Here is a 13,412-nt window from a genome sequence, read left to right as displayed (position 1 = left end):
AATCAACACTACCTGCTCCTCCACCAGTCTTCATAACATCTGCAAACTTGGACACAAAGCCATCTATTCCATCATCTTATCTTTGATATACAGCATAAAAAGAAGCGGTCCCAACACCGACCCCTGCAGAACACCACTAGACACTGGCACCAACCAGAAAAGGATCCTTTTATTCACACTCACTGCCTCCTACCAATCAGCCAATGCTGTAACCATGCTAGTAACTTCCATGAGCTCTTAACTTGGTAATCAGCCTCATGTGTGGCATCTTGTCAAAGGCCTTCTGAAAGTCGAAATATACAACATCCACTGCACCCCCTTTATCTATCCTACTTGTAATCTCCTCAAAAAATTCCAACAGGTTCATCAGGCAGGATTTTCCTGAAGGAAACTGTGCTGACTTTATCCTTTCTTGTCATGTGTCACCAAGTACTCTATCACCTCATCCTTAACAATTGACACTAACATCTTCCCAACCACTGAGGTCAGGCTAATTGGCTATCGTTTCCTTTCTGCTGCCTTCCTCCTTACTTAAAGAGTAGAGTGAAATTTGCAATTTTTCAGTCCTCTGGAGCCATGCCAGAGTCCAATGATTTTAGAAAGATTATTACTAATGCCTCCACAATCTCTACCGCTAACTCTTTCAGAACCCTAGGGTGCAGTTCATTTGGTCCGGGTGACTTACGTGCTTTTAAGTCTTTTAGCTTTTTGATCACCTTTTCCCTTGTAATAGTAACTGCACTCACTCTCTTCCCTCACACACTACAACATCAGGCATACTGCTAGTGTCTTTTGCCATGAAAACTGATGCAAAATACTTATTTAGTTCAGCTGCCATCTCCTTGACCCCCATTATTATTTCTCCAGCTTCAATTTCTAGTGGTCCTATATCCACTCTCATCTCTCTTTTATTTTTATATACATGTAAAAGCTTTTTCTATCCACCTTGATATTGTTTGCTAGCTTGTATTTCATATTTATCCTCCTAATGACTCTTATAGTTGCTTCCTGTAGGTTCTTAAAGGCTTCCCATTCCTCTATCTTCCTGCTGATTTTTGCTTTGTTTTATGGCTTCTCTTTTGCTTTTACGTCAGCTTTGACTTCCCTTGTCAGCCACAGTTGTACTACTTTGCCATTTGAGTATTTCTTTGTTTTTTGGAATGCATCTATCTTGCACATTCCTCATTTTTCCCAGAAACGTAAGCCATTGCTGCTTTACTGTTATCCCTGCCGGCATCTCCTTCCAATTTACCTTGGCCAACTCCTCTCTCATACCACCGTAATTTCCTTTACTCCATTGAAATACTGCTATGTCAGACTTTACTTCCTCCCTATCAGATTTCAAATTGAATTCAATCATATTGTGATCACTGTCTTCTAAGGGTTCCTTTATCCTAAGCTTTATCATCTCCAGTTCATTACATAACACTCAGTCCAGTATAGCTGATCCCTTAATGACAAACTGCTCTAAAAAGCCATCTTGTAGGCATTCAACAAATTCACTCCCTTGAGATCCATTACCAACCAGATTTTCCCAATCTATCTACATGTTAAAATCTCCCAGGGCTATCATAACATTGACCTTTTGACTTGAACCAATGAGGGATGCCCAACAGCTGTGGCAGGGCTTGAATGCTATCACCTCTTACAGAGCTAAATCAAACGATGTGAGAGAAAGCAGGGCTTCCCTTCCAACTGAAGTCAATGCCTTCTGTACTCACTCTGACCATCAGAACAGGAAGGAGCCATTGCAACACCCCACATCCCCGATGATCCTTTGATCTCAGTATCTGAAACCTTCAGGAGGGTGAAATTACCGACAGTATCTGAACCTGATGGAGTACCTGGCACCCTTCTAAAGACCTGTGCTGACCAACTGGCTGGTGTGTTCTCTGAATCTTCAACTTCTCGCCTCGGCAGTGTGTGGTATCCACCTGCCCCAAGCAAGCTTCAGTTATGCTGGTCCTGAAGAAGAGCGTGGTGACCTGCCTCAATGATTATTGCTCAGTTGCACTTGCATCCAAAATTATGAAGTGTTTTGAGAGACTGGTGATGAAACGTATCAGCTCCTGCCTGAGAGGCGATTTGGGTCTGCTTTAATTTGCCTACTGAGCAACAGATCCACAGCACATACCATCTTATTGGCTCTTCACATAATCCTGGAACATCTGGACAGCAAAGATGCATACATCCAGATGCTCTTTATTGACTCCAGCTCAGTATTTCACCCCATCAAAACTAATCAATAAGCTCCTTGGCCACAATGCCTCCTTGTGCAATTGGATCCTGGATTTCCTCACTTGTAGACCCCAATCAGTTCAGATTGGCAACAACGTCTCCTCCACGATCTCCATCAGCACAAGTGCACCACAGGGCTGTGTGCTTAGCCCCCTGTTCTACTCGCTTTACACATATGACTGTGTGGCTAAGCACAATTCCAATACCATTTTCAAGTTCGCTGATGATGCCACTTGTATGTCTCAGCATACAAGAAGGAGATTGAAGATGTGGCTCAGTGGTGTCATAACAACAACCTCTCACTCAATGTCAGTAAGACCAAGGAACTTGTAGAATTAAGGAGAGGGAAGCCAGGAGTCCATGAGTCAGTCCTCATCAGAGGATCAGGTGAAGAGAGTTTGCAACTTTAAATTCCTGAATGTTACTACCTCACAGGTAAAGCGCTCCGAGCAACTGTGCACAGAGTCATAGAAAAGTACAGCTCAGAAACAGGCCCTTCAGCCCATCTAATTCACGCCGATCCATTTCAACTGCTTACTCCCTCCGACCTGCACCAGGGTCATAGCCCTCCATCTACACGAAGCGCTGTCATGGGAAAGCAGCACCCATCATCAGAGATTGCCACCAGCCAGATCGTGCTCTTTTCTCACTGCTATAATCAAGTAGAAGTTACAAGAGTCTCAGGACTTGCACCACCAGGTTCTAGAACAGTTACTACCCCTCAACCATCAGGCTCTTGAATAAAACGGGATAACTGCCCAACCAATGATCGCACTCTCATGTTCTCATTATCTCTTGCTAGAAATTTATATTTGCAGTGCACTGTTTGATGTCTTCTGCACACTGGTTGTTCCTTTATTGATCCTTTTAAAGTTACTATACTATAGATTTTCTGAGTATGCTCGCAGGAAAATGAATATCAGGTTTGTATATGGTGACATATACGTTTGTTCTCTGATAACAAAAATTACTTTGACTTGGACTTTATTGTAACTTCCAGTAATTTTTATGCTTTGAGTTGAACTGCTGCCACAAGACAGCAAATGTGATGACACACAATGCCTTGTAAAAATATTCAGCCTCCAACCCATTGTTCACATAAATGAATATTACAACCATGGATTTTGATCAATTTAACTGAAAATTTTCATTTATGAATGAAATGCTCCTTTTTTCACAGAAGAGCCAACAAAATGGGGAAAATGGTAAAGCATGAAAAACTAAGAAATACAAAAACTGGAATATCAGCAGTTCAAAAGTATTCATCTCCCTTTGCTTGTCATTTTTCCAATCAATCTGATCAAAGTAGTAAAGAATGATAATGAAGATTAAGTAATTCTATGATAAGCATATTCTAATAGTGTCCTCTAAATGCATTCATCTGTTTGACTATTCACTAATAAAATAGAATTTCTTTTCCTTCAGGGATTGTATAACTCAATAAAAAATGAAAAGCTGGAGTGGGCTGTGTAAGTACAAACTTTATTTTCTTATGTAATTAAATTCTGATGTACTTAAATTGTAAATGACTGGAATTATTTAATTTTTAAGATCCATCATAAATACTTCTGCTTTCACTATATTGGAACTGAAAAATTACACAACAGCACTCCTAGCCATGGAAATTGTTGCCAGGAATTCTGTCTTTTAAATGCAAAATTAATTTTCATTTCAAGAAGCTTTCAGAGATATTTAGGCCAATTAGAAGAGTGGGCTGAAAGATGGCAGATGGAGTTTAATGATGATAAGTGTGAGGTGCGACATTTTGGTAGGAATAATCCAAATAGGACATACATGGTAAATGGTAGGGCATTGAAGAAAGCAGTAGAACAGAGTGATTTAGGAATAATGGTGCATAGTTCCCTGAAGGTGGAATCTCATGTGGATAGGGTGGTGAAGAAAGCTTTTGGTATGCTGGCCTTTATAAATCAGAGCATTGAGTATAGGAGTTGGGATGTAATGTTAACATTGTACAAGGCATTGGTAAGGCCGAATTTGGAGTATTGTGTACAGTTCTGGTCACCGAATTATAGGAAAGATATCAACAAAATACAGAGAGTACAGAGGAGATCTACTAGAATGTTACCTGGGTTTCAGCACCTAAGTTACAGGGAAAGATTGAACAAGTTAGGTCTTTATTCTTTGGAGCGTAGAAGGTTGAGGGGGGACTTGATAGAGGTATTTAAAATTATGAGGGGGATAGATATAGTTGACGTGGATAGGCTTTTTCCATTGAGAGTAGGGGAGATTCAAACAAGAGGACATGAGTTGAGAGTTAGGGGGCAAAAGTTTAAGGGTAACACGAGGGGGAATTTCTTTACTCAGGGAGTTACCTGGGTATCAGCACCTAAGGAGGATCAGAACGGGAGTGCGGCGGGAGCCATCTTGGATTTTTCTTATTCTCATCGGAGTTAAGAGAGGCGGGACTGCGCAGGCTTGTGACGGCGGGCAGTGAAGCAAGGAAGATTTAAAAAGGACACAGCCTTTTACAGCGGGCAGCCGGGAGCAGAGTGAAGGCTTAAGGGCTTGGGCTCAACGGGCTTAGGTGGAAGCGGGCAAGGCAAGGTAGGTTTAGGTTTCAGTTTTTCCTGTTATTTGAGGAAAGGGGAAGTATGAGTGTGAGGGCAGCTTGTTGTTCTCAGTGTCGAATGTGGGAGGTCCTGGAGTCTCCTAGCCTCCCGGAAGTCCACATCTGCACCAGGTGCGCTGAGCTGCAGTCCTAAGGGACCGTGTTAGGGAGCTGGAGCTGCAGCTCGATGACCTTCGTCTGGTCAGGGAGAGTGAGGAGTTGATAGAGAGGAGTTACAGGTAGGTGGTCACACCGGGACCACGGGAGGCAGACAGGTGGGTCACGGTTAGGAGGGGGAAGGGAAAGAGTCAGGTACTAGAGAGTACCCCAGTGGCTTGACAATAAGTACTCCTGTTTGAGTACTGTTGGGGGAGACAGCCTACCTGGGGGAAGCAACAGTGGCTGTGCCTCTGGCGCAGAGTCCAGCCCTGTGGCTCAGAAGGGTAGGGAAAGGAAGAGGAAGGCAGTAGTAATAGGGGACTCGATAGTTAGGGGGTCAGATAGGCGATTCTGTGGATGCAGTCAGGAGACCCGGATGGTAGTTTGCCTCCCTGGTGCCATGGTCCGAGAGGTTTCTTATCATGTCCAAGATATCCTGAAGTGGGAGGGCGAGGAGCCAGAGGTCGTGGTACATATAGGTACCAATGACATAGGTAGGAAAAGGGAAGAGGTCCTGAAAGGAGAATATAGGGAGTTAGGAAGGCAGTTGAGAAGAAGGACCATAAAGGTAGTAATCTCAGGATTACTGCCTGTGCCACGCAATAGTGAGAGTAGGAATGGAATGAGGTGGAGGATAAATGCGTGGCTAAGGGATTGGAGCAGGGGGCAGGGATTCAAGTTTCTGGATCATTGGGACCTCTTTTGGGGCAGGTGTGACCTGTACAAAAAGGACGGGTTACACTTGAATCCTACAGGAGATTTGCTAAGGCTACTGGGGAGACTTTAAACTAGAATGGTTGGGGGGTGGGAATCAATTTGAAGAGACTAGGGGAGAGGAGGTTAGTTCACAAATAGAGAAAGCTAGTAGACATGTGTGAGGGAGGATAGGCAGGTGATAGAGAAGGGGAGTGCTCAGACTGAAGATGTAGGGGAGAAGGAAGAAAAAGATAATAAAGTTGATCGCATCGTTAGGGATAAACAGAGAGGAAGAGGTGGAAAGTTTCTTAAATGCATCTATTTTAATGCTAGGAGCATTGTAAGAAAGGTGGATGAGCTTAGAGCATGGATTGATAGCTGGAAATATGATGTTGTAGCTATTAGTGAAACATGGTTGCAGGAGGGGTGTGATTGGCAACTAAATATTCCTGGATTTCGTTGCTTCAGGTGTGATAGAATCGGAGGGGCAAGAGGAGGAAGTGTTGCATTGCTTGTCCGAGAATATAACTGTTTCAACAGTTATATTAATAGCAAAAGGATAGTGAGGGATAAAATTGGTCCCTTAGAGAATCAGAGTGGACAGCTATGTGTGGAGCCGAAAGAGATGGGGGAGATTTTGAACAATTTCTTTTCTTCGGTATTCACTAAGGAGAAGGATATTGAATTGTGTAAGGTAAGGGAAACAAGTAGGGAAGTTATGGAAACTATGACAATTAAAGAGGAGGAAGTACTGGAACTTTTAAGGAATATAAAAGTGGATAAGTCTCCAGTTCCTGACAGGATATTCCCTAGGACCTTGAGGGAAGTTGGTGTAGAAATAGCAGGGTCTCTGACAGAAATATTTCAAATGTCATTAGAAACGGGGATGGTACCGGAGGATTGGCGTATTGCTCATGTGGTTCCATTGTTTAAAAAGGATTCTAAGAGTAAACCTAGCAATTATAGGCCTGTCAGTTTGACGTCAGTGGTGGGTAAATTAATGGAAAGTATTCTTAGAGATGGTATATATAATTATCTGGATAGACAGGGTCTGATTAGGAATAGTCAGCATGGATTTGTGCGTGGAAGGTCATGTTTGACAAATCTTATTGAATATTTTGAAGAGGTTATGAGGAAAGTTGACGAGGGTAAAGCAGTGGATGTTATCTATATGGACTTCAGTAAGGCCTTTGACAAGGTTCCACACGGAAGGTTAGTTAGGAAGGTTCAATCGTTAGGTATTAATATTGAAGTAGTAAAATAGATTCAACAGTGGCTAGATGGGAGATGCCAGAGAGTAGTGGTGGATAACTGTTTGTCAGGTTGGAGGCCGGTGACTAGTGGTGTGCCTCAGGGATCTGTATTGGGTCCAATGTTGTTTGTCATATACATTAATGATCTGGATGATGGGGTGGTAGATTGGATTAGTAAGTTTGCAGATGATACTAAGGTAAGTGGCGTTGTGGATAAAGAAGTAGGTTTTCAAAGCTTGCATAGAGATTTAGGCCAGTTAGAAGAGTGGGCTGAACGATGGCAGATGGAGTTTAATGATGATAAGTGTGAGGTGCTACATTTTGGTAGGAATAATCCAAATAGGACATACATGGTAAATGGTAGGGCATTGAAGAATGCAGTATAACAGAGTGATCTAGGAATAATGGTGCATAGTTCCCTGAAGGTGGAATCTCATGTGGATAGGGTGGTGAAGAAAGCTTTTGGTATGCTGGCCTTTATAAATCAGGGCATTGAGTATAGGAGTTGGGATGTAATGTTAACATTGTACAAGGCATTGGTAAGGCCGAATTTGGAGTATTGTGTACAGTTCTGGTCACCGAATTATAGGAAAGATATCAACAAAATACAGAGAGTACAGAGAAGATTTACTAGAATGTTACCTGGGTTTCAGCACCTAAGTTACAGGGAAAGGCTGAACAAGTTAGGTCTTTATTCTTTGGAGCGTAGAAGGTTAAGGGGGGACTTGATAGAGGTATTTAAAATTATGAGGGGGATCGATAGAGCTGATGTTGTTAGGCTTTTTCCATTGAGAGTAGGGGAGATTCAAACAAGAGGACACAAGTTGAGAATTAGGGAGCAAAAGTTTAGGGGTAACACGAGGGGGAACTTCTTTACTCAGAGAGTGGTAGCTGTGTGGAACGAGCTTCCAGTAGAAGTGGTAGAGGCAGGTTCGATATTGTCATTTAAAGTAAAATTGGATAGGTATATGGACAGGAGAGGAATGGAGGGTTATGGGCTGAGTGTAGGTTGGTGGGACTAGGTGAGAGTAAGCATTCGGCACGGACTAGAAGGGCTGAGATGGCCTGTTTCCGTGCTGTAATTGTTATATGGTTATATGGTTAATTAAATGTACATTGCAACAAAGAAGGCTCTGTGTTTTCACACATTCACTGGAATTATTTATACTTTTGTAAACTCTCAGACTCAATTTCTGTCTTTGTACACATACATTAGATATGTTGTTAATGTATGCTGAATTAAAATCTATACATAGCAATTATTTTTAAATGTGATTACAATGATCTTGAAGTATTTTTCTTCTCCAGCAATAAACAGATTTACAAATGTCTTCAATAAAATTGATTCTACTCTTTTCTTTTAGGGATGAAGATGAATTGAGAAAATCACTGTCAGAGCTTGTGGATGATAAATTTGATAGCTGTGCAAAGAAAGTGACAAGAATAATTGATAGCAGTAATCCATTCCTTGATATCCCTCAGGCTTTGAATGCAGCAACCTACAAACATGGAGTACTCAATCGTAAAACACATGCAGACATGGATGGCAAGAGAAGTAAGCATTTTCCAGTTTTCTGTTTTTATTGACAGGCTGTAGAAGCTGATGTTCAATGGGCTAAATGAGATTTCTCCCATGAACATTTTGGGCACATGTTTGAGGTCTGCTTGTGGAATTTAGGCTTGTTGGAAATGGCTAGGGGCCACGTATTCTGGGTGTGCACGGTACCCAGGTATTGGCTATCTGCTATAAAGTATTTTACTGCACCATCAACATAGATAATAATTATAAGAAAGCTACACTTTGCTAAATTCCTGAACAGGCAAGGTCACACAGTGAAAATATACATCAAATATAAATGAAGTCAACGTACTGGACGTTTGGCATCTGGCTTGCTTTAGTGACTTAATTTTCTTTTATGACAGATACAGTAAATATAGTTATTGCTTATTTGAGGATTCTGGCAGTTTTGACTTTTACAGTTTATTTGGTGTCAGTAATGTCCAATAATCTTGTTGCTGATATTTGTAGTGCACTATTTTAAATGCACTATATTACAGGATATTTCAACTTAACATTAGTATGCCCGTGTTTACAGAAATAGATGTTGTTTACTTCAATGATCAGTAGACAACAGCTCTCACTATTGCAGACAGACACAGATCTTTAAAAGACCAGGAACAGGAGGTAAAATAATTGTTATTTAAAATTACTCAGATAATTTAGGAAGAATATCAAAAATATTGAGAGAGTAAGAGTCAAGATTATGGCCCTGATTGTGTGTTCAGTTACAAAGGTAAGGGAACTTGCCATTCACTGTACTTCCAATTGCCCCATGATTTCTTTTTGCTGTCTACAAACATTTGATCTAGTCCAATGCTCTCAAAATGTGATAAGTGGATATGTAAGTAGGCCATGCAACAACATGCTTCAACATGCATCCAAGACATGCAGAGGCAAAGCATATATGTATAGATTAGAATATGTAATTCTTTGTCAAATCATGAAAAGCAAAATACAGATTAAGAAAGAAAACTGGGATTGAGAGTTCTAAGAAAGTGCAAAACAATTAAAAAACAGCAGTAGTTACATTTTTAAGATTCATATACATAAAAAATAATTTCACAGTAATTAAGGTGCAGCATGTAACAAAAAATAATATCATTATTAATGCATGATGCCTATCTTTTCCATGCATGTTTATCAAGTAATTAGTGGGTAAGTATAACAGCTTCATGTGGATTTTAGTGATAGGTCTATTAGTAAGGCAGTAGCAGAATGGAGCCTGTAGACTGAGTAACCAGAGTAAACTGAGTGCAGCTTCTACATCACCATGATTGACTATGTAGTAGCTGGTTGGAGAATAACTGAGCAATTTACTCCATATAAATGACAAAAATCACAAATTTTTCTCGTGGTTAACCTCAGCATTACTTCTTTCACAATCTGAGGCAATAATGTGGATAATGAGGAAAAAAAATTTAAGATCTGTGGCTCTGGGAAAATTGGTTTCTAGCTGGAGCACTGGATTTGTGAACTTCGTCAGTTTTCTGAAAAAGCCTAATGTCTCCCTCTTTGTCATAGAGCCACAAATGACATGTACAACTTTGAGATGGCTCTGTATTTTTGCTATCTATATAAGCCAGCTGCTGATGCGTGTCATTTTATCATTCTTAAGTCCTTGAAGAGTACTGACAATGCTTCATCATGTCTTCCCCCAACATTAGGTTTTGCTGCAGATGGTCAGCAAGTTTGAGCTCTGAAGTAGGTTATCTCAAGTTGATCCATCAAACCTAACAAGTCATTAATGATTCTCTGCTTCAAATAGGATCCCATTAGCAGCAGCTTTCCAATTTGTCTTAATAGGACTGATGCACAAACTCCTTTTTTGATAACTGTACTTTGGCACAAATTTAGCAACTTTACCTTGCTTGTTTATCATTATCTCCACAAATTGTTCCTCTGAGAATCATTACTTTCATAGCTTCTCATGATGAATATCTTGTACATTTGGTCAGAGAGAATTTCCCATATCTCCTTAAAAAAACACACAGGTTTTCCCCTCAAAGACAAAGCTTCTTTCCTTAGCCCTTGAAGATCTTCTTTAATTGCAGCACAATAAATAGAAATATTTTGAAAGAGGAGCAGGCATTTAATTTTCATAAAATTGTGGTGCATTTAGAGGAAGATCAGAGTTGGAGAAAGTTCCTTGTGGACTTCACACTACGGTTATAAAAAGTGTCAAAGGTTCATTTATTATCAAACTATTCAAATTGAAATTCTTCTTCTCCAGGTAGCTATGAAATCAAGAAAGAAAAGAAGGGCAGCGTGATCATCAACAGCCCCCCACCTCCCCCACCCCCCCACACAAAAATCGAACAAAAGTGGAACAAGCACATCAAACACCAGATCTCTCATCCTGCACAATAAAGCAGAACAGGCACATTGGCCCTCAAATCCACCTCCCCCACTCAAAAATAACAAGAAAGATTGGGTGAAAAGCACAGAATATAAAGGGACTATAAGACTGAAAGATGTCTATAGTCCAAGTCTACATGCAAAATGCAGAAAACCTGGGCAACATTCTCCGGCAGGCCTTTCCCTCTCCGGCGGGCCTTTCCCTCTCCGGCGGGCCTTTCCCTCTCCATAGCAGAGCAATCAAAAGATAGGCAACTGGCGCTCACCCTCCGCACTCACCTTGAGGCTTCAGTATCCCTTGTCGCTTTAATCGGTGAACAATGGAAACTTTAATTGGTGAACTGGAGTCAAGCATCAGTTCATGTCCCCTTCCTGCAGCCTGCCCACTATGGGTTTGTGCACGCTGCCTCTTTCTCCTGGAATCCCACTGAAGCGCCCAGATGATCTCCAAACATCTGCATTTGCCTGGATGTTTCAATCTCCCTAATCAGCAAACAATGGAAGCTTTATCTGGCAAAATGGAGTTGAACATCGGCTCGTGTCTTGTCCCGCAGCCTACCCACACTCATCACCTCTGCCTTGCACTACCCTGTCTGCAGAGACTGCAGAGCGCTAGGACACCCAAATGATCTCCAATCATACACCCCAACAATTCCAGAATTATATCCAAGATGAAAATCAAATGTAAAAGACATAAAAGAAGTGAAATGTATTGTTTCATGATCTATCCAAAGGAAGTTGACCAAAAGAACATTGTATGGTGGTGCCATCTTGACCAGAAAGGAATAAAAAACAAGTGGGGCCTATTGGGACTATCTGTTGCTTGGGTTATTCATAACTTAACAAGAGCCATTAAAAAGAGGCGAGGTGTTTGTAGAGTTACCATTGTGGGAGCAGGCATTGTTGGAGTATGCAAGGGTTAGAGATGGATGATGGAATTGATGGCTTTGTGGCTACGTTTGTAGACTTAGGTAGAGAGGGATTTAGTGTTGAGGAAGTAGGATATCTGCAAAAGGACTTAGAAGAATAGGCAAAGAAGTGGCAGATGGAAAACAGTGTAGGAAAGTGTATAGTGATGCACTTTGGTAGAAGGAATAAAAGCATAGACTGTTTTCTAAATGAGGAGAAAATTCAAAACACGAAGGTGGAAAGTGACTTGGAAATCCTTGTAGGAGGATTCCCTAAAGGTTAACTTGCAGGTTGAGTCAGTGGCAAGGAAGGCAAATGCAATTTTAGCAATCATTTCAAGAGAACTAGAATATAAAAGCAATGATGTAATGCTGAAGGTTTATAAGGAAGTAGTCAGACCATACTTGGTGTATTGTGAGTAGTTTTGGGCCCCTTATCTAAGATAGGTTGTGCTGACATTGGAGAAGGCCCAGAGGGGGTTCACGAGAATGATCCCAGAAATGAAAGGGTTAACATACGAGGAGCATTTAATTATTCTGGGCAAGTGTGCGCTGGAGTTTCTAAGAATGAGAGGGGAGGAATCTCTTTGAAATCTAACAAATATTTAAAGAGTGGATGTGGAGAGGATGTTTCCTATAGTAGGCGAATCTAACACCAGAGGACATAGCCTCAGAATATGGGATGTCCATTTAGAACGGAGTTGAGCAGGAATTATTTTTCACCTGAGGATCGTGAATGTGTGGAATTGATTGCTTGAGATGGCTATGAACTCCAAGATAATGGATATGTTTGATAGGTTCTTGATTCTTCAGAGCATCAAAGGTTACAGGGAGAAGGCAAGAGATGGGATTGAAAAGGATAATAAATCAGCCATATTGGAATGGTGAGCAGAGCCAGTGGGCCGAATGGCCTAATTCTACTCCTATGTCTTATTTTCTGATGTTCTTATGTTGGATCTCACTGAAAAGATTGATAATTTCCTACTCCAAATCCATGATAATCCCCACATGTATAACAACCTTAATATAATTTTTAAAACACTTGTATTAAGTGATCCAGTTTGAAAATTACACCCCAATTGAAGGGAAGAACTTGATAAAGATACTGAGTTTTATAAAGAATCACTGCTGAGATGCCTAATAACTCCTCAGTAAACTATCATGCATCAACTAGAGGGGATTATTTATACTTAAACTATGAAAGATAATAATAAACTACCAAGAGAATGAGTTAACCTCTTTCACTCAAAGTCATCAGAGGAAATGTGATTATAAAATTATGATTTTACACGTCTTTTTACTACATGTAGAATAACAGAATTACTATTTTTTAACATTAATGGAAAAGTATTGAGATACCTGTTATTATCTAATTAAATAAATGGGCTAAATGTGTTGAAAACCTGAATCATAATAATGACATAATTATGATGCGCATCATGATCATGGTTCAAAAATTCCAGGAAATTTTAATGTGCATGATTAATGCCTTGGGGTTTCTCACCAGAACAGCTATAATAGCTCCACTCCATCAAAACCAATTGCATGTTTATTTAATTAACATTGTTTGGAATGTCATTGGCATTTGAGTTATTATTGAATTTTGCTGCCAGATCATAGACTGATACAGGAGGGCTCAAAAAACATTATTTATTTAATTTGCTGTTTAGGTT

General features: G+C 40.5%; 1 protein-coding gene across 1 annotated transcript in view; it reads left to right on the top strand.

The window, feature by feature from the left end:
- The window catches only part of LOC140739344 (PH and SEC7 domain-containing protein 2-like), a 168,120-nt gene that overhangs the window by 107,817 nt on the left and 46,891 nt on the right, over window positions 1–13,412 (top strand). Inside the window, exons 9-10 of the mRNA XM_073067559.1 lie at window positions 3,664–3,707; window positions 8,280–8,470. Of these exons, the coding sequence (XP_072923660.1) occupies window positions 3,664–3,707; window positions 8,280–8,470 (235 nt within the window). The remainder of the gene's footprint in view (window positions 1–3,663; window positions 3,708–8,279; window positions 8,471–13,412) is intronic.

The sequence above is a fragment of the Hemitrygon akajei genome, chromosome 15, assembly GCF_048418815.1.
Source record: "Hemitrygon akajei chromosome 15, sHemAka1.3, whole genome shotgun sequence".
Lineage (NCBI taxonomy): Eukaryota > Metazoa > Chordata > Chondrichthyes > Myliobatiformes > Dasyatidae > Hemitrygon > Hemitrygon akajei.
Note: the sequence above shows the minus strand (reverse complement) of the source record. Positions and strands in the feature narration are given on the sequence as shown.